This window comes from Drosophila navojoa, chromosome 3, assembly GCF_054131105.1.
Source record: "Drosophila navojoa isolate 15081-1374.11 chromosome 3, UAZ_NAV_1.0, whole genome shotgun sequence".
NCBI classification, from domain to species: Eukaryota; Metazoa; Arthropoda; class Insecta; order Diptera; family Drosophilidae; genus Drosophila; species Drosophila navojoa.
The window spans coordinates 4,412,360-4,435,151 of record NC_142891.1 but is presented as its reverse complement, the minus strand read 5'-3'; the positions used below and the strand labels follow the sequence as shown (position 1 = coordinate 4,435,151).

Here is a 22,792-nt window from a genome sequence, read left to right as displayed (position 1 = left end):
TGGTCACACTTGATTTTCAATTTAAATTTTTACTAATGGACTGTTAAAATATAGATTCAATTGCAATTGAAATTGTAAAGAACTAAACCGAAATTGAGCTTTCACTTTAAATTTACATACAAACTGTACATCAGCATCAATTTCTTAATTTAAATTTCATACAAAATACTGCGTCTCTTTTCTGTTAACTTAACAGCTTAAGAGAAATGTTACTTTACAGCAACATATTCGCCGCGTGACAGTATTTAAGCGTTACGATTTTAAACAAAATGGTCACGCAGTTAACTGTTCACTTTCAAAATTAAGACCAATTAGTATATACATTGTTAGATATGTTAAGTTAAATTAATAGCATTTAACACAACTAGCTTATTTCAAAGCATAAGTGATGTGTTAATTGTTCAATAAAACATTGCTCAAATTTCAACCCTTAAGCTTGCAGTCTTACGCGTTGGGATGATCGGTATATTTTAGCAAATAAAATTCGGTCACATTGCCACATGTTAACAGCTGTTATTTAGCGTTGAATATTTGAACCGAACGGACGTGCGTCGCGGACGCTTTTTTCGAAAAACGCGGTCTACGTACAGTGCAACCATTTTGCCTATATATATATATATCAATCTGTCGGTGTATATGAGTGTGTATGTGTATATACCAAATGGTGTTGCAAAATAAAAATTGCAAAAACAGCAGCAAAATATTTTTGTGAAAACTTCTAGTGCTCTAGTGCATCAACATCAACAACGCCGACAACGTCGCGCAAAATTTTTTACGGCGCGCCGCCTGCTGTTTTGAATTGTGCACGAGTGTGAGTGAGAGAGAGTACGACTTACATGTGCGTACGAGTGTGAGTGCGCGCTGTCTCTGCTTATTAGTGTTTGTGTGTATGCTGTGTCTGACTGCCTAACAATTTGCCGCTAAATACAAAAAGCAGCTGAAGGCAGCAGATAGAAGACCAGCTGACGACGACGACGTCGAAGTCGACGACACACACATATACAGAAGAAAAAAGTCAACGATCGATTGCGCGTATATATGTGCATATGCATGTGCGAGCAGGCCAGGTGAAAAACAAAAGGCGAAGAGGCAGAACTGCAACAAACAAAATCAAATCGAATACGAGTAAAAGAAAAATAATAATAAGAAAAAGAATCAAAGTGAAGCACGTGTGTGTCCTGCTCTAGCAACTACAGTTCCAAAAACATATATTCATATATATACACACAGAACATAAAAGATGTCTTCGGTACCGCTGGCCATCAAAACGGAGGAAGTCATTTTGGAAAACGCCGAATACAACAGCGCCGAGGAATTGGATGAAGAATTACAGTAAGTGAAGACAAGAAACATACGAGGGAAAGAAGAGAGAGCAATGAGAATAAAATAAAATCTGATCTATACGCATATCACATTACAGTTATGAATTGTTTACTTTGGCATCGTTCATGAAATAAACAAACTGCTCTTGCACTTTTGATTCTCCTCTTTTTATCACGCAAATTATTGATTATTTCGCTCGTGCCTTCTCGCTTGCGCTTGCACGCGGCAGACGTCGTCATTTTGCCGCCTGTTTTGCCGCACAAAACAAACGCGGCATAAAAACACCACCACCAATGCACTGCCACACACACACACATGGAAAACGTATGGCGTTCGTTTTGAACGAGCATTCCATTCCAGTTCCATGTATTCCTGGTTATTCTGGTCGTTTCATGTTGCCAGCGTCTCGCTGGAAAAGGTGACGCTACTTTTTTTGCTCGCCTGCTGTTGTTCGTGTGTTGTGTTTTTACGCTTTATACTCGCCATATTTGAAAAACGGCTGTTTTCTCGCATCTATTCCAGCACACTACACTGAGGGCCAAAATATTGAACGCAACTTCAGTGTAAAGGGGCTTTGTGGGCTTTGTTAAAATTGCGATCCGCTATTGCTCTCTCTATCTCTCTCGCTCCCTCAGCTGCTGCCACTGCTAAACAGCTGCCGTTGCTTATCGTGACACGCTGTCTAATCAACAGCTATGTTAGTTGCGGCCAAATCAGCTGTACCGGTATATTTCTATAATCATATGGACAGCGGCGACTGCGACTGCGACAGCGGCTACCTGAACAACCAGCACACACACACACACAATAGCAACAAATGAGCAGTGAATGATGAAAGAAAGAGAATGTTGAAATGCATGAGTGTGTGTGAGTGTGAACTGTAGAGCGTTAAAATGTACAGTTTTTTCTATTTTATTGTTATTTTTGTTAATTTAAGTTTGCAACGAAAGTTGCGCCGGCTCATTTAAGATTTATTGGGCTTATTTTTTATCAAAATCATATGGTTTTTGTCGTCTTATCAGTGGCCTCTTTATGCCTAAGAGCAGCCCAGCATATGTTCACACACACGCACACATGTAGAGTGAGGGAGAGAGTCTGACGTAAAAGAAACCAATCGGCTAATCTTTCGCTCTCGCCTACTGCCTCTCTCTCTCTCTCTCTACCGCCTTTACACCCACTGGCAGCTGTGTGTGCTTCAGGGTTTTCCCTTGGTGTGCGTGTGGCCTGTGCGTTGAGCTTATCAATAAGGCGCAGGCTGGCATTTACCCATATGTTTGGATTGTATAACTGCATGTGGCTAAATGTGTATCAACAATGTAAGCTGAGCGAAATTCTGACAAAACAGCTGACAGGTTTATTTTGATTTCTCTATTTATATTAATTGCATTTTCATATTGGATAACAGTAAATACTAAGAATTTTATACCTAAAGCAAATACAGTTCGAAATCGAGTCTGCAACAACATCTGCCGGGCGAGTGAATTCGCTAAAAGTCTCCAATCGCACGTTGCATGTGCTCTCACATTGCAAATGTATATGTGTGAGTGTGGCGTCATTTCCGTTTTTCCCCACACGCTGGAAGTCGCCGCGACTGTGGCGGCGCTTGTAAATTCGCTCAAGCCTTTGTGTGTATGTGTGTGCCTCTGTCTGCAGTCTTTTTGCTACTGGCTGAAGTACATAAGCCCCTGCTTGGGAGTGAGCGAGTCAGTGAGTGAGGTTTGACTTGCACTCAAAAGCTTGTTGCTCCTTTACAATAAGTCGCTGCGCGTAAAAGAACGAGAGAGTGAGAGTGGGCGTCTATTTACACTCATATGTGTGTGTGTGCGGCTGTGAGTGCATTGAATAAAGGGGAATTTCAGCAAAAGTACAGATGCCGCCACACAGCGCTGCGCATTTTACTACTACTATAAGCATTTCATTGAAAAAACGTATACACAAAATGCCGCTGCCGCTGTTGATGTCGACGCCGACGCCGACGCAACTGACACGACTGCAAAGTATTGCGAATTTGCAAAAAAAAAACAAAAAAAAAATACCAATAAGAAAACAATATTCATACATACAAACACATAAATATACGAGCGCAAAGATAAAAGCTGCTGCGCAAATTTTGGGCGATGGCTGGCTGTTTCATATGTCAAGCGTTTCGCCCTGCTGCTGTTTCAATTGCCATTGCGTTTTTGCAAGCGGCATTTTTTTTATGGGCAACCTGCGCCTCGTTTACGTCGTCGTCGTCGTCTGCCTGAGAGTGAGAGTGGGTGCATGTGAGCGAGCCAGAGCGAAATGGAGAGGGTGAGAGAAAACGCTGAACTGATTGAAAAAAGAAGCGACAGTAGTTCGTTTGCTCGAATTGTTGATGAAAAACACATGATTGTTTTTTTTTGTTTTTTTTTTTTGCTCTTCTGTGTATGCTTAGTTTGACTTGCAAATTTTATTAAAGATTATCGCAACCATCAGCTGTGGCTGTACGTAAATACGTATGCGGCCACGCTTTGCTTTACTGTTAATTCGCTCAACAGCTGTTGTTTTTGTCAACATGCAAACACATCATTTGGCCTCTACCTCTCCTTCTCACACCTTGCACCTGGCATATATTCATCTCGAATTACCTCATGCGAGTACTTATGTGTCTGTATGAGCTTATGTAACTGTTATGTTTCACCCTCTTGCGCCGTTTGTCAAATTGCAGCGGCGCTTTTGCAGTCTGCGTTCTCTGTTTATATTTTTTATTGCAATTGTGGCGCCAAAAGGCCGACGAAAAGAGACAAGCATAGAGAGAGAGAGAACAAGATGAGGCGAATGTGGGGTGTGGGGGACTCCATTCTAAACTTTTTTCATTTGTTTATGTTACTTTGTTGCCTGCTGCACATTACGCAAGTGGCAAAGTTTATTGCGTTTTGCTGCGCATTTTGCCAATTGCTGCTACTGCTTCAGCCTCATCCACTAAGTTTTTAGAATTTAGTAAGCTTTATGGGTTCCTGTGTGTGCATATGCGCGTGTATTGGTACGTGACTGGGCATAAAATAATGTTTGGTTTTTAGTGCAACAGATGCTTGGTATGCCCTTTTTACTGCGTTTCAAGACGCTCATAAAAGTGTGACCCTATAAAAGGGGAATAAACGTTAAGCAAACTGTTAATTTAGGTCATAAACAATTGGATTGGATGAAATGATACAGAGAAAAATCAATGCGAACACAATCGGGATTTAGAAAGAACCAAAAACATAAAGGACTGATTATAGTTATAGAAAGAGAATATATAGAAGATAAATAATCCAATTAATTTAGTTAACATTGGGTTAATATTTATATATTATTTGTTTGTTTTATAACATTAACTGAACAACATTTACCAATCGAGTGTGAAACGTTTATAAGTCAAGTAAAGCTGAATTTTAATCAGTTCATTATATAATACAAAGTTAATGTTTATGAATTAAAAGTTGATTGTGTTTCACCTGCAATCGGCAAAACATTTTGCAGCCGACAAATTCCAGGCAAAAACGATGACGTAAGCGTTGACCCAATAAGCGTACAGAAGCGTACATATATACGTACATACACACACATATATATGTATATAGATATATGCATGCGATTTATGTGCAGTGCAGCAGTAACAATAACAACAACAACTCGGCGGCACTCGTGACTTCGGCTTTGTCTGTTTTGTTTAGCTGCATATGTGTGTATGTATAGAGGTACATATAAATGCATGCATGCATGCATATGTGTATGTGTGTACGGTTGGCGAAAAGTGGCCAATGAACTACATTGAACTTTGGGGCAGCAGCAGAGAGTCGGCCCCCGGGCAGCAGCAGCTGTTGTATATCATGTGTTCTTCTTCATATTGTTGTTATTGGTAATGCGGCTTTTGGTGCTGCTGCTGCGACTGAAATACAAAATATGCGTAAATTGCAATTTATAATTCAAATGTCAACAAAAAAAGGAAAGAAAATACGAATAAGTGCGCACAGCTTTCTAAAATATTGCTTAAACATGTGTTTTTATATGATCGATCAGTGCTTGCCCGAACTGGCAGCAGAGGAGCCCGTTGAAGTTAAAAAGAAAGCTAGATTGCACCATATAGAAACGTAAACATAGCTAATATCTTACTTAATAATAACTTCAGAAATAATATTTACTTACGTATTCGCTGTGTTTATAAACAAAGAATCGTTTTTGGTTTGTTTTATTGTGATCTGTTTATATATAGAGAAATTTTACTTTGATTTCTTTTTATTTCCCACTAAAAAATAAAAACGGCTAAATTTTGCAGCTATCAACACTGGCCACCGGCCATGCCATGCCATGCCATGCTGCAGCTGCAGCTGTTAAATGCGCACTATGTAAACTTTTCACACCCAGCGAATTCACACTTATTTCTGCCGCTGTTAAATTAACATGATCGCTATTTTTAGCTACCGCTGCTGCTGCGGCGTATGTAAATGAGGCGCAACAGCTGTTGTTTGCGTGTCTGCACGACCCAAACTGTAATGGCATAATGCACGCATATATTAGTGCACATAGATATACATATTCATATATGAGTATAAGTTATGTATGTATGCGAATAAGCTTGTCAACGCATGCCTCAAATAGTTTGCACTTGACGCAGCTTCATTCAGCATTTGATGTATGCAGCAACCGCCGCCGCTGCTGCTTTTGTGGCTTTTTGCTGTTTGCAAACAGAAATTCCACGGCAGCAACAACAAATACAAAAGCAACAGCAGCAAGTGCAGCAACATCCGCTTAACCAAGTTTGGCAAGTACTGATGAAAGAATGCATGAAAAACAGAGCATACAGGCGGTAAAATGCTCTATGTGTAGTAGTCGTAGTGGATAATTTTGCTAATATAAAAGACGATAAGCATACGTAATACCCTATAATTTATATAATAAAACTTATTTAAATTAGTTTTATTTATTTCTTTAAATTGAACTTAAAATTTTAAATTTTCCATAATTGAACTTTACGTACATCACATTGTAAAGTTAAAATTTACAAACATTAATTCTTCAATGATTTATTTTCATTATAATTTCAAATACCAATATTAAATCTTCTTGTAATTTCAAGAAGTAAACTTATTCAAAATATGTTTTATTTATTTCTATAAATACATTTGACCAACTGAATATATAGGCTCATCATACCCAATTAGCTTGACGCTAGCTCTAACAGGGTATTTAGTCCGCAGAAAATATGCTGCAGCGAACGACCTTTGTTATGGATGGTAATGGCATGTTGCTAAAAATAAACCAATGTAACCAGACGACGATGTCTAAGATTTTCTATCGCTGTTGTCTTCGACGTTCTGCTGCGACTGCTGCTGCTGCTGTCGTTTGTTGTCTTGCTGCTGGAATGCAGTGCTGCAACTTTACAAATACACAAACAATGAGCTCTCGCCCGCTCTCTCTCTCTTCATTTCCATCGAGGTCTCGCTCAAGCACGCTCATATGTTTTTGTGGCCTGCTGATGCCTTTGTATAAATACATTTTATTAGACACAGACACACAGCTAAAGAATTTAGGAGCTAGTGTGTGTGTGTGTGTGTGTGATAAACCGGTCTTGAAATTCTTATGCTATTATGTGCAGCAACGGCTGCAACAGCCACAGCGACAGCGGCTTTAATCCAAGAGCCACAATAACAACAACAGTCAAAAAGTCATATTTGACAGCTGTTAAAAACTCTCTCTTTGTCTCTCTCTCTCTCCCACGCTCATCAACTGACGCTCTCGGCTGACATGTTGCTTTTTATGCTGTTGCTTGATTGTTTTTGTATTTGTACATTTTTTCTCGCTGCGCATTCTCTATGCATGTGTGTGTGTGTGTGTGTGGCTAAACTAAAACTGAATTGAATGGAACTGTAAATTTATGAATGAACGAATGAATTTGTGTGTGGGTGAATATGTGTGTGCGCAAGTTAATTGGTTTTGTATTATGAATATTCATTGTGTATATACATATGTATGTACGTTTGTATTATTTTTGTTTTAACACACATATTTAATAAATACCAAAGATATGCATTTTTGGTACATTTTAATGAAAGGGTGTATTTTATTTTATTTTTTGCTGTTTATTAAATTTACTACGATTTATGCAACTTTGTTTTATCCTTCTGTGTAGATTACAATTGGAAGATTCAGGCGGGGAGAATACCTATCACATTGAATACACCACCGAGCCGGCGCATCAGGTTACCACCAGCTCGCAGCGACGCCAATCGAATATGAGCGCATCGAATACCACAAAAGACGGCGGAGGTGGCGATGGGGGCAGTTCGCCCAGCGGTAAACCCATATTGGATACCGAGAAACGAATACGGCGGGAAATAGCCAACAGCAATGAGCGAAGACGCATGCAGAGCATCAATGCCGGTTTTCAGAGTTTACGTTCGCTGCTGCCGCGACACGAGGGCGAAAAGTTGAGCAAGGTAAGTTAGCCAAACCGAAACCAAAAACAAAACCAAAACCAAAACAAAATATAAGAGGAGCTACCTACAACAACAAGTGTGAGCTGCACTAATTGGATTACATTTGAGTCTATGTATGTGTGTGTATGTGCACTTGTATTGGTTTATTGTTCTGTTATCCATTTACGCTTCAACACTTCGCTCAAGTTTCGTTTCGTTTCGTTTCGTTTACATTACCACAGGAGTAGCAACAACGGCACTTGCCTTATCGCATGTTGACAAATTGCCTCACACAAATGCACACGCCTCTGCCCTATCCTCTCTCACTCACTCTCTCCTTCTCACGCTGCACTCAATTTGCTGTAACTTTCCAAAAACCTCATACGTTGTGCTTTTGTAGGCACGCCAGCAGCGACGTCAGCAGCGCAGCGCAGCACTTGAAACATGAAGGTCCCTTTTGCAGTCTAGTTGATATGGCAACGTTTTATTTTTTTGGCGTCGCCCTTTGTTGTTGTTTAGGCTGCGCTTCTCTTTTATTTATTTTATTTTATTTATTTATTTTTTTTTTTTTGCATACCCACGCATTTGTGTCGTATGTACATATGTATGCATGTATATTTTCTCACCTTGAGACAAGCATCGATTTGTTGTGGCAACTGCGGCGACATCTTGAGCGAGTGTGTGTGTGTGTGTTGGCAAGTGTGGGGTGTGTGTCTTGGCTAAGCAGCAGACGGCTGTAAATCAGCAGCTGTCATATTAAATACTAAAAGATTTATTTGATGTGCATACTTTCTTTAAGTTTTAATTTATGTGTCTGCTGCGCTAGACAACATTCTCTTTCCAAATAGCCGTATTTCGCAACACTGTAATACACTCCTTTTTTTGTAACTGTGTGTGGCTCTATTGTGCTGCTTATTATTTATTGCAAATTGAAAAATGTCAAACAAAAGTGAGCAACATAAATCACAAGTGCAGCGCAAAGTCCTAAAAAGCACGTAGCATAAACAACAACATGACAGCTTATTGGGTTAAAGAGTTAAGTGCGAGCAGGACGTGGTGGCTACATACATACATATAATAATGTAAACAGGAAGAAAAACGCGTAAATAAAAAGGAGAAGAAAAAAACATTGCTTTACGACACGCGCAAAAAAAAGGGTTAAAGCAGCTACGCGTCGACGTCGCCGTTGGCGTCAGCGTCGTGCCTTGATGAATGACATAATGGGCGTATAACAGTCATGACATGCGATAGAAAGAGAGGGAGCGTGAGAGAGAGAGTGGGCAAGCGACTGGGTGGGCGGCTTAGCGTATGTCCCAGCTGCAAGTAGTTTATGGATTTTTTTGCTCTCTGCTGCTGCTGCTGCATTATCACACATAGTAAACATTGTAGTATGTAGTAGTTTTGTGTGTGAAAGAGATGGCCATAGCTGTGCACTTTTGCTTGACCAACTTGGAGCTTGACGCTTGAAAGGTAGGCGCAGAGAGGGGTTGGGCATTGGCTGCTGGTCACGCTGAGGCTGAGACTAGGCCTAAACCGAAAACAAACTGTCGACGACGACGACGACAATCGGAATCGGAACCAGGTCGCACGACGAATGCAGCTCACGCACACAAATACACTCACACAGACAGACAGACAGGCAGGCACATGCATGCAGAGCTTTCAGTTGACACAAAAGTGCGAGAAAAAATTGCAACACTGCAGAAAGTAGCGACAGCCGCTGTGCCATTGACACACACACAGTTATGCCTACACACAGTCACACACACACACACACACACACACACACTAATATAACAGCTCTATGTACACACACACACATGCATAGCAGTTATGTGCAAATGCAGACGCGCGAGTGGGCGACTATGCCAAGTAGTCTGTGATTTACTCGTTGAGGCGGGTCATTGAACTTGCTAGCTGCTCGCTAGGTGGCGCCAAAGTGCAAAGTGCAGCGCAATTGCGTACAGTCTACAATTTTGCCCGCTTTGCAGCTGAACTAACCTACATTAAAGTGCTGGAGCGAATTGAGCTTCGCCTCAGCCCCTCCTTATCATCTTCCCCCTGCAAGTGTGATAGAAAAGACGCATAACTGGAATGTTTTTGATGCCGATACGCTACGATTTACGTAGTAGCTCCTAAAATATCGATCCAGCTTCGCTTTGGCTTTGGCTTTCCAGTACGCGCCAAAAGCACGACAGCAACCCCCAAAGTTGGCAGCAGTTCCCAAACGCGAAGCAAAGGAGCAGAAAAGGGAATAACAGCAGTGGCTGATAAAGGCAGCACAGTAAAGATTGAGTAGAGTGAATTTTTCGAATGACTGAAAATGGGTTTCAATTAGTTATGTTAAAAGTAAATAAATATAAAGAGTTGACTTTTATAAATTAAATTTGATTTATCTTATTGTATGTTTAGTCCAATATATATTTATGCAACTTTCGCTTAAGCCATGCATCACTGTAGTCGGCGCACAGACTCAAACCAAAACATTGTGTGAGGGCCACAGTACAGGTCCCGTTATCCTTGTGCGATTTCCTCTCACACCACAAGCACAGCTGAGAGCAACGTTCGCACATGCTCACAGGGCAGAGTGGGTGGTGTTAGGGAATAGAGAGGGTGAGTGCAGAGAGGGGAACTTGGCTTGTTTCACTGCCATTTCGTTGCCGAAATGAAACAGTGGCGCGGCGCCAGCCTGGCGCCTGGTAGGCAGCTGTTTGCCGATGACGATTATTTGTGACTGGAAAGTGACAGGCGGGAAGAGCAGCAAACGTCAGTGTGGTGGGTAATTGGAAGATGCCTTCGCGCTCTCTCTGTCTCTGTCTGTCTTGAACTCCTTTGGCCAGGAATTGGGCGTTCAGCTTTTTGATTGCCGCAGCTGCGCATTCTGCGCCACGCGTTTGTCTGCTCTGTTGCTGTTTTTGGCCTGGGCCGGCGTAGCAGGAAAATTTCTTCTGTTCACTTGTCTGCAGCTGAAAAGGCGTGGCATGTGGGCGGCAGTCGGTTGGATGGGTGGGTGTAAACAGTGCACTAGGCCATTGGCATCGTGCAACCTTTCGCTTTGGCGCGGAATTGTTGCAGGCGCAGCCCAGCTGTCCGGGATGCGACCAACACCCATATATACATACTATGTATATCGATATGCAGCCGTAGTACATAAGCAGCGTTATGTCAGCTATGTATGTATGTATGTGCCGTAACGTGCGTAGTATATGGCGCATTGTAACTGTACATTCACTTGCTGCAGCTCGTAGTAAAAACGCTTGCTGTCTCTTTCTAGACAGTGACTCGAACACCTTGGGCATCCCCACTCCATTTGTGTGTGTGGGTGTGGGTGTGGGTGTGTGTGTGCGTGCTGCATTATCTTTGACCACAAAATGCAATTAATGCAGTTTCGTTGGTAATTTGAAATTATTTTATGGTCCGTTCTGGGTGTTAATTAAAATCAAGAGCAAGTAAATTAAATGTGACCCTTGTTCACATTATGAAAAAAAAAACTGAAATTAAAATAGATTTAATTATTATTATTATTATATGATTATCACAAGTTTTTATTATCCAAGTACTTAAAAGGTGTATTTGGGTGTCAGAGCAGGTTTGCGGCATTTGAATCTGTCCATTAGTGGAGTTTTCACTGCAAATACTTAATGGATACTCGAGTGGCCTGGGTAGCTGTAAAATTGCAAGTGTATGCTTAGCTGCGAGTAATCGCTAATGGTTAATGGTGGGTGGTGTTGGTAAAACGATTGACAAAAGACACAGCAAGAACAGCAACTACAATAACAGTAACAACTACTGAGCTATAACTTTTCGAGAGCAGCGAATGCGGCACTTTCGCAAGCAAGAATGTAATAGCGGAAAGCAAAGAGTGCACAGAGAAAGCTGCAAGCCAACAACAGCAACAACAACAACAGTAACAGGCGGCCTAGCAAAGCATAAGTGCAATGGATCAATTACTTTGTGGGTTTCTTTACATATACACACATACACTTGCAGAGCAGCTGCATTTACTTACAGACAGACAGCAGACAAGTGCAGTTGTGTGCGTGTGTGTGTGTATGAGTGCAAAAATGTCGGTCGGTCGTTGGCAGCGCTGTCGCCGTCGCGTCGTCGTAGTCTGGCGACGCTTAAAGATCGTCGCCGTTGTTGTTGTTGTTGGCGTCAATTGCAGGCTTTCAAGCTGAGCTTTCGGCTAGTTTTTTCGTTGTTGCTGTCGCTGTTGATTACATGGAATGCCGTCTCGCCGGATTTAATGACTGTGTGTGCTGCTAGCTAGCGCTGTAACGGTGCTAGTTTGCAATTTTTTTTTATCAATGGCCATTGAAAAAAGCAACAAAATACAAAAAAAAAAACACAGTCATTAACAGTGCCAAATGGGAAAGGCGGCGGTCTATAAATTCCATATCTCATCTCTATGTTAGTTCCGTTCCGTTTATACGCCTGCAGCATTGAGTAAACAGTTTAACTGTAGCGAATTCAATGAATCAGCAACAGCTGATTGTCGCACAATAAACAAAGCGCTGAGTTGCCAGAGTATTGGGTAGTAAAACAAGATAATTTTAAGAAAAAGATAAAACCAGCTAAACATATGGAAACATAAATATAAAATTGATGTTTATCACTTATAATAAAAACGTACATGTACGATTTTCTTGTTTCCAATAACTAGCATTACCGTGAAAAAAAAAAAAAAAAAATATTTTGTAGCCTTTTCGCCCTCGCTAATTATCTACATTTGACTGCAGCGGGCAGCACTGAAAATGCACATATTTCATTTACAGTTACAGCAACTCAGCAAAGCAAAGCAAAGTAGCGAGACAACAAATACTTTACAAGTATTTATTTTCTTTTTGGTTGATTTAATACCAAAAGTCAACCGGCATTTTTGCTGCGCAATTCGCACGCATAGCGGCAACAGCTCAGCTGGTCAAGCAACAACAACAACAACATCAACAATGCCGGCAAAAAAGCTCAGCTTTCCCAATTGCGTCGTTGCGGCGACAGACAAAACAATGCCAGCCGAGCCACGATTCAAGCACAGTTGCGCAGGCATTGTGTATGAGTGTGTGTGTGTTTGGTTTGAGTGCAACTGCTTGAAGATGCTGTCGTCATACGAACGCCCGCTTATTTATATACATACATACATATATGTATATATTTTAATTTCACTGTAATTACACATTGAGTTATATTTGTATAACAAATGCACCGAGGCGGCGATGGCGACGTAGTGCTGTTGTTTTTGTTTTATTTGGGTTAATTAAAACAGCTGTGAAGTCAGACGCACACACACATACACACAGTCACGAGAGGCGCAATATAAATACAAGGCTTGTAGGCATGAAATTCGATCAGCTGATCTACTCGGTTCGTATGCGTATGCTTGTGTGTGTATTTATTTATTTATTTGAGGGTCAGCGTCGCGCAGCTATTTGACGCCGTTGTTATTGTTGCTGGCTGCATTGGGACTCAACAGCAGTTTTGCCGGTTAACACTTCTAGTGTTTGTTGTTGTTGTTTATTTATTTCGTGCTTTCATCACATTTCTTATTGTTGCTACGTCCGCTTCTTCGCTCTATTCAAATTCAAATCGCTTTTGCACACTCACACACTTGCAACCTTTCTCGCGTGAGCGAGGTGTGCTACATATAACAGTTTTTGCTGTTCTTTGTTGCCTTTTCTTTTATGCTAATTAAATGCTTTCGTTGACCATGAGCTTTTGTTGCTGGTCGGTTCAAAGTTTTATTGACCTTTTGTAATGGAATTTTAATGAAGCGCTGAAAGCGTGAGTGACGACAACAACAGCAGTAGCAAGAGCAAGCAGCTTACCAGTCTGGCAACGCCTGATGCTATGCAACACTATTCGCATAGCAGGATTGCACTGGAGTGTATTTGGGTAACTGTTAAAATACGCTTTAACGAGCAGCGACTTGGCCAGAACAATAAGCACAGAAGCATGGGAGCTAAGGCGAAATGCGACTTGGCGCTGCCTGGCACGTGTTTGAAATTAATTAGGTTAGCTTAAACGGGTATTAAGTTAACTATATGTATATATGTACCTATATATTTCTGTATACATACATACATATGTATATACACATACTTACGCATCCGAATGTCCGACTCAACTGGGCAGCTGCTTTACGACAGCGCCGGCGACTCGTTAAAAATTAGCTAAAAACGCAAAATACAATTGGCATAAAAGAAAGAAACAACAACACAAGAGAGAAAAAAATTGAAATGTTTATATTTAAATATACAGCGAGCAGCTGTTTTGCACTGACAAGGCAGGGCCACATTCACACATACATACACATTCGCTATTGAGACCCCAACTGACCTCGCCTAGTGCTGCGTAATCTCTGCCTCTCTCTCTCCCTTTCCCACTCCTCCACGATTTACTTTCGATGACGGCATTTCTGCTAGTTTTTAAACTGTTCCGCGCATAACAGTAAATGTAAAAAAAAAAAATACTGTTTAGTGTATGTTTTAAAAATAGTACCAAAATTAAATCAGCCGAACACTTGCTCTCTCCCACTCTCGCGCTCTCTGACTCTGACTCTGCTGATGTTGTCACCCATTATCGTTTTTAGCGCGTGAGTGTGAGTGTGTAGAAAACACATGTTTGGCGCCCATTGTTGTGGGCGCGCACCAGCTGAGTGTAACAGAGCGAGTGCGAGCGAACCAAGACTTGTGGGTATCGCTCTCTCCCTCTCTCAGCGTATGTATGTAAGCATCAATGCCGGCAGCACTGTAGTAGCCGCAGCTGTTTTTCTGCTTTGCGCATACTTGAATACCCACATGTGTGTGATTTCGCGTGTGTGTGTGTCTGATGTATGGATGAGTGTTTCGCCAAAAAGTTTTGCAAAAACGAGCCAAAGCTGCAACGTGTGCGGCCTTCTCAAATTCCGTTATGTTTTTTTTTTTTTTTCTATGCAATATAAATGCTTGATTGTGTGTGTTGCTAATTTTAGCGAAAAATTCGACATGCAAAAGCTCAGCGCTATGAAAATTGCTAATTAATCGCAAAACGTTAGATCAACTATGCAAAAAAAAAAAAAAAAAATGAAAATAAAATAAAACGCATACCATAAACGGAAGGAGAATTAGTAGCAAAAGAGTAGAGCAACATGGAGCTACAATCCTAATGTCAGCTGACTTGATTTCTTTGCTAACAGTGCTCTCGCCCCCCGAACCCAGAAAGCAGATGATAAATTTTAGCTGCCATCACACACACATCTACAGACACACATTCCGCTATTTCTTACATTTAGTCATGCTCTCACACTCACACACCTGTCGTTGGGCCGGCCACTGAGAGAATAGAAGAGAGATAAGCGGCGAGAACAAACACAGCGCTAATTGTTTGCCGCCAACAAAACGTGCGACGCAATAGAAGCGAAAAAATAGGTAAAAGCAAAAGCAAATGCAAATGCAATTGATGATAAGAAATGCCTAAACTGGGCTTTACTGTGCATATTTCTTAGAAGAAATATAATATCGATCAATTTGAGTTGTTGATATGTACATACAAACATATTTACATTGATATGTTTGTGTATATCTATGTATTTCAATATGTACATATCTAGTAATTAAAATCAACTTAAATTTAGTTCATTGAAATAGATTTTTTTATATGTTTATTTATGTTGGGCCATGCTTATACGCACGTAGGCCACACAGCTGCCCCAAATGTAAGGGGGCGGGGAACTTAGCTTTTTCCCTGCATTTGTGGTGGTTGCTCTTCTACTCACACCCATACACATAGTACATAAATAAATACATACATATATACATACATAAATATGTATGCCGTAGTACATGTAACTGCCAACTCAGCTGATGATGACGAATCAGCAGCAGTTGGCGGGCTCAATTGCAAGTATTTTCGGCTATTTTTATGCATTTTATTCAATCAACAACAAATACAAGAAAATTGTAGCGTAGGGCCACAAGAAGAACAGCAGCAGCAGCAGCAGATACAGGGGCTGCCTCGCCGTCAGACGCGCCATTTATAGAAACGAAGCAGACAGCAAACAACAACAGCAGCGAGTCAGCTGCTGCTGCCGCTGCTGCTGTTGCTGTACAACATACACACACGTTTCGTATTGCGCTAAAGAGAGACAGAGAGGGCGAGAGAGCGCGCGTGTATTTCCAATACAAATTGGAAGTAACTGGAAGTATTAAGAGAACAACACACGTGTTTACGTTGACGCCTAAATGAGTGTAGAGCGTAAGAGTGAGCAAGTGGCGTCGGCAAAAGCTTAAGTCCACATGTTTTTTCGCTACAGCCGCTGCTGTTGCTGCAGTACCATTTCCGTTTCAAGCAAGACGAAACGAAACGAAACGAAATGAGATGGCAACGAAACTTAACGAAGCCGCGCTCTCGCTCTCACTGACTAGCGTGTGTATGTACATGTGTATGGGAGAGAGAGAGTGAGAAAGAGCGCAGCACGCTAGCAACATTTGTGACGCCGGCGAATATTGAAAAACTTTTCGTATTGGAACTGTTGCTGCTGCTGCTGCCTGCGCTTGTTTGGTGGTGTGTTTTGTGTAGCGGCCGTGTTGGAAAAAAGTACAGTCGCCGCAAAAACGACGCCGCTGCCTGCGCGCAGCCGTTTGCTCTGCTTGTTTGGCTGGCTGTCTGGTTGGTTGTTGGTTGGTTGGTTCGTTGGTTGGTTGCTCGCTCGAACGCGTTGGCTGGGATTCTTGTTGGAACAGCAATGAGTGTAGCGCGCGCGTCTAATCGGCTTTTTGTTTACACTCACACCAATGGCACATCCACGTATGTGCATGTGTGTGTGTGCGATTGCCTGCTGTACAGCTGTGGCTCTTATTTATTTTTATTTGTATTTTTTGCGCTTGGGGCATTCGGTGGTGTACAGCCTTTTTTTTTTTTCCCGGCATTTTCCGACTGCGTCGCAGATATGACGACGACATTTTCTTATTAGCCAAGGCCTTAGTTGCCGGCCTAACTGCAGCTGCCAGCTGCCTGATGGGCAACATAATTTGACAGAAAAGATTCGTTTTATATGAAAACAACGCGGATTGGACTAAGTGCCTAATGCTTTCCAATTGGTTTCGCTAGCAGAACTTGAAAAATTATTAAAAATATTCTAAATGCATTCTAATTGGGTTAAATTATGAAGTAGTTAGACTTATTAAAAGCTTTTATTATAAAATGGGACTTAACAAACTTATATACGCATTCGAGTTAGAATTTCTCCTTTTAATTTTTTCAAGAACAAAAAAATTAAACAAAGACCATTTCCAGTGTGTAGTTTTGTCTGCAGTTATCTTAGCTGATTTTAAGGTTTTTCATTTTAAATAATTTTTTAAATATATGTATGTATCTATTTATGATTATTATTTTCTAATTGGTAAATTTTGCTAATTATTTTTGCTGCAGCTTTACAATGCTTGGCTGGCTTCCAATACGCTTCCAATATACAATAAATCAGAATAAGTCAATGAACGGCCTTTGGTAGCCGACAGCAAAAGCAACAGCAACAACAATATATGAAACTAAATAGAATAAATTAACATGTCGCAAAATAAATGCAAAATGTGCTTTATTATGCTCTTTTTTTATAAAAAAAAGTGCGCGCGACATTGCGCTGATTTTTATCACAGCAAAGCTGAGAAAACTGTACTCTGTCGCTAACTCACTCACACTCTCTTTAACTGTCTCTCTCTCTCTCTCTCTCTCTCGTCCTCTCTCTGTGTCTCTATTTACAAGATATCAAAACAACGTAATAGCTTTGCCCAGACAGCTGTGCATGAAGCAGGAGGCAATGACAGAGACTGAAGAGAGTCATAGAGAGCGAGAGAGAAAGAGAGCAGTTGGCAGCAGCTGTGTAGCCGGTGTCATGAGCTAGTTGCTGTTGTTGTTGTTGTTGTAGTAGTAGTGACCTCCGACAACAAGCCGCATGTCCAGCAGAAATTGTGAAACAAGTTTTATGGTTGCATCCAGCAGCAGCAGCAGTAGAAACCACAAAACAGATTTATTATTTTTTAATCAAAGCCAATGCAAAAGAATTTCCACAAAGCTTCTCGCATTCCTGTGCCATGACTTTGCTACGCTGCGCTGCGTTGCTCTGCTCTGATCTGCTGCGCTGCTGCTGTAACTTGCATTCCTTTTGGGTGTTGCCAGAGTGTTTCTTATGTATGTATGTACGTACATATGTATATGTATTTATTATGGTTTATGTTGCCTTGTTTTGTTTTTATCTCCTCAAATTGCTCTTTGCGCCTACGTTGCTTTCTATGCCAGTTTGTACCGTTATGCGTAGCCCACGCATATTTGCAGTGTAGGCAAACATGGAAAAGAAACTCAAAAATGCGCAAAACCAACTTTTTGCATGCACACAAATGTAAATATGCTGCATATGCATGTGCATGTGGCCGCATGTGTATGTGTTTGTGAGCTCTGTTTGTGCTGAGAACGCGCGCATTTTGAAGGACACAAGTTCCTTAACCTCTCTCAAGCCACCGACACTGCAGAACATAACACAACTCAGCATAAGTAAAGAAAATGAAGAAGAAACTGAGAAACAAAAACAACAGCAACCTAAACAACAACTGCAGCGAGAGATTTACTACACTATTTACTATAAGCGCTTCCACCACTCATGCAAATTCCAGTACATTCAGATTTTGTGTATCCATGCAATTTAAATACACATTTATGTCTGTGTGTGTGTGTATGTTTTTGCGGTAATTATCAAAGCTTGCCTGCTCTCTCGCTCTTACTCTTTTGGTAATTATGCTGCGCTGCTCTGAGCTCTGCTGCGACGTCTTGTGAATGAGTTTCATTGTTAACAGAGCAGACGGCGGCTGTTGCTGTTAGTGTATGCAGAATGTGTATGGATGACAGAGTGAGAGAGCGGTTGAAAGAGGGGCTAGAGTGACAGACTGTCTGTGGCGTTTACACGATGAAATTGACTTATGCAAATTTGAATATAAAGAAGGGATATTAGTTTTTGAATATAAGAAACGATTAATGAATAGAGAAAATGATAATTTTCCTTATCATGGCAGAAAAGGCAAGATCTATAAATATAATTTAATTTAATGTGAATAAAAAAACATCACTAATGTCATTTATGCATTTTTACTTGCAGGCTGCCATATTGCAACAGACCTTCCAGTATATTGTCGATCTTGAGAATCAGAAGACTCAGCTGCTCACACAGAACAGCGAGCTGAAGCGACAAGTGGGCGAGCATGAGGCACATGGAAGTAGTGGAGGAGGCGGCTCCGCAGGCGACAACTACAACAGCGGCGGCAATGCTAACGAATCGAGCAACAACAACACGAGCTCCTCGAGCGCCGTGGCGATCAAGAAGCGGAAGCTGACAGACAACGTGATCAACATGCAAACGATTAGCGATAGCTCCGATGAGGGATTAGGATCCATGTCCCCGGAGCCGATGACCCTGCTGACAGCCGGTGGGGGCGGGGCTGGAGCAGCAGCAGGAGCTGGCAATAAGTTGAGCAATGCGAGCATCATTGCGGCCAAGGAGCTGCTGGAGATGAAGAAGCAGCTGGAGAAGGAGCGCAACCTACGACGCCTGCTGGAGGATGAGCTGCAGATGATCAAGCGACAGCTCTACAGTGTGGCAACAGCACCGCCCGGTACAGCTGTGGCCGCGGCCGTCGCCAACAGCGGGAGCAGCTCCTACATTCCAAGGGAAGTCATCGAGCACACGGACAACTTTGTGCGCGCCGATGAGCTGGAGGAGCTGGGCGGCACCGTCTCGTACGTGGAGATCGACGAGATGACTGGCCAGCAGCAGGTGGTCGTCTGCTCGAGCATTGAGGAGCTGGAAGGAGATGCGGCAGCCGAGATCATTAGCGAGGATCAGGTGCACGAAGAGGTGATACTCTCCTCCAACTCCTCGACCGAATCGGAGAATGAGGTGAACGTGAATGCCATTGCCAAAGCCTATGCCGAGGGCATGAGCACTCCCATTCTTCAAGCGGCCATCAAGGCGACGCCCAAGGTGGAGGTGGAGCGCATCAACGAGAAGATCGTCAAGGTCAAAACGGAGAAGCTGCACGATCAGCCCTCGGCCACGGCGATGTCCACGACAACGACGACGACGGCAGTCTTCACGCGCTCCCGCCAGAATCTGGAGACCATTGTGGAGGCCATACGTCACCTGGAGGGGGATCATCTCTTTGACGGCGACCAGCAGCACAAGCTACAACAGCAGTATCAACAGCAGCAGCAGCAAACCCAACAGCAACATCAGCAACAGCAACACCAGCAGCAACAGCATCAGCAGCAGCAACAGCAACATCATACGCAGCAGCAACACCATCAGCAGGATGTACTGCATTCGCATCATCAGATCATTAGCACAGCCGCCGGATATCGTTTGGCGCAGGATGCGCCGTTGGCTCTCACCACGGGCAAACAGCATGCAGCGCTGGCCGAGCTGCGACCCTTTCTGCAGCTGAAGGGCAACAAGCAGGTGATCATCACAACAAAGTCGGCCAAAGATGTTGTGGGCACACCCTCGGGCACCATCTTCAAGGTGCAGACCAGCAGCGGGACAGCAACGGCGTCTGCAACAGGCTCCACATCAGCAGCGGGCGGAGCAGCGAGCCATCATCATCAGCCTGTGACCATTACGACATCATTGAAGCAGTGTCGTCCAGGTGTCATTGTGGCCAAGCAGCTGCCGTCGTCCTGATTGCCTAGCAGCAACACTAGCAACAACATCAGCAGCAACAGCAATAGCAACATTAACAGTAACAGTGTTCCTCTACACATTGAAGCGTCAGCGACAGCACGCGCTAGTATTAAAAGCCTGCGCAATAACATAACGGTAACAGCAGCTCCTACAGCAACAAAGACCGCAGCAACTGTAAAACTTGTAATGCCTAAGCGACGCAACTATGTTAAGCCACAACAGCCGCATGTGCAACAACAGTATTGCCTTAACAAAGCTGTCAAACGGCAATGAATTTAACAGCTGTTGAGCTAACGGAGTTCAAATGTATAGTTATAGCTGTCAAACTGCTGCTGCTGTTGTATATAGCTGTTAAGATGCTGCTAATAGTAAACAATTTAAGCTGCTACTAATTGTAAACTAGCTGTTAAGCTCATACAGTTATGCTGTTAAGTGACTGTTGCTAACATAACAGCTAGCGGTTGACACAGTTGCTATGGTTAAGCTGTAGCTTAACAAACTTTAAGCTGCTATAAAACTAAAAAAAAATCTAAAAAAAAAAAAACAAAGAATATAAATATTAAAGGCAATTGTATAAAATTAGTAAAACAAAAAAAAAAAAAAAAAAAAAAAAAAAAAAATGCTAAAGAGAATTTTGTGCAGTCAAGGCGTAAATTTTTTATTAATTTTTCCATAAGCAAAAACAACTACTCACATAGCCACTGTAATTTAAAAAAAAAAAAAACAGATTTTTTTTTATTTATATTGTTTAAGTAAATGTGAGAGAAACAACAAAAACAACAGGCAGTAACAACAAAACAGAGTACAAAAAAATGAAAACAAAACAAAAACAAAATAGACATAAACAATTTTATGATTTTTTGTTTATTACAACAAACACACATACATACAAACATGCAAACACTTAAAAAATACAGCAAATTAAGCAAAAATTAAAAAAAAAATTATTCAATAAGCAAAAAATGGAAAAATATATATATACATAAAATTATATATAAATATGGAACATGCTATATAAAAATACAAGTATATATATGTATATATATATACTATATACATATATATATTCTATATAATGAGCATGCTGAACTCTATAAACACCATCGCATTAATTTTTACTTTTTTAAATTATTTTCTATTATTTAATTAATTTTTAATTTACATAAACATACATACATATATCAATATATAACAAGCTTATTGTATTTTCCTTTTGCCCTAAAAAAAAAAAAAAATTAAGAATATGAGAATCGAAAATATTTGGAATGGATCTTATTGAGTTTTTTGTTGTTTGTATAATCTAATTATAAGAGAGGAGAGATCGCGCGTGAGAGAGAGAATCGTTTATTATATAAACTACACACATACATATAAAAATTAAATATATATATATGAGTATATACATACATATACATATATATGTATATAAACTTTATATACGACATAAGCTAACGCAACATTACATAATATTATTACTAAATACTATAACATTAAACATAAACCATTATATATACATATATATAAATAAATCCATAAATACACACACATACATACATGCATATGCATATAGCTGTATGTACAACAAATTGCATACAAATACAAAACGAATAAATAAATATGCTTTAGTACATAAGTGCAAGCAGCAGAGTAGAAGAGTTCAAGAATATATAAGAGAGAGGCCGCTATGTAGCTGCGGCTCATCAGAGAAGCAAGGAAGAAAATAAAAAGAAAACAGAATGCCCCATGTTTGTGTGAGCGCGTGTCGGTGTGTGCGTGAGCTTAGACGAGCAAAATGGAGAGAGTGTAGACTGCCTGCAGCTCTCTGCTAAGCCGCTGGAACGCTGCGCGCTGGCAGAGCAGTCAGCTTTTGTCTGGCCACCCATAAGACACCAAGTGTTGAGGTGAAGCCGAAGACAGCAGCTGCCGCGCAGCAGCAGCAGCGCAGCGTAGCAACGGCTTTGGTCACCTACTACCAACACCACGAACACCACCACCCACAACGGAGAGAGAGTTTGAGAATGATGGAGAGCGGCGCTCCACCCATACACATACAATACGAAAACACATACACACGACGCGCCCACGCACACACACACGCTTGCACATGCATCGGGCATTGGTTTTTGAATGAAGAGCGCAGCTAACAGATTTACAGCTAAACAACAACAACAGCAAGAAACACATTGTTTATGCATTATATAAGCCAGATCATACATACAAACATATTACTACGTACATTCATGCTCTATATAAACAACAAACAAAATACATTAAATAATTAAAAAACAAACAAAAAAAAAACGAAAAAAAAATTATGTCAAATAAATGGTTTTTCCTTTTCCCCTCGAAGAAA

General features: G+C 41.2%; 1 protein-coding gene and 1 long non-coding RNA gene across 2 annotated transcripts; one reads left to right on the top strand and one right to left on the bottom strand.

Moving 5' to 3' along the window:
* The first annotated feature begins 502 nt into the window (after positions 1-502).
* On the top strand, positions 503-22,751 carry crp (transcription factor cropped). The gene is made up of 3 exons (XM_030384724.2): positions 503-1,332; positions 7,457-7,763; positions 18,862-22,751. Exons 1-3 carry the CDS (start codon positions 1,241-1,243, stop codon positions 20,437-20,439), a joined length of 1,977 nt encoding a protein of 658 aa, XP_030240584.2. The 5' UTR covers positions 503-1,240; the 3' UTR covers positions 20,440-22,751.
* On the bottom strand, positions 8,225-9,431 carry LOC149091628 (uncharacterized). Its single transcript, XR_016196545.1, has 2 exons — positions 8,532-9,431; positions 8,225-8,476 (listed from the first exon to the last, which is right to left on the bottom strand). It is a non-coding gene; the product is annotated as an uncharacterized LOC149091628 (long non-coding RNA).
* Positions 22,752-22,792: the final 41 nt, after the last annotated feature.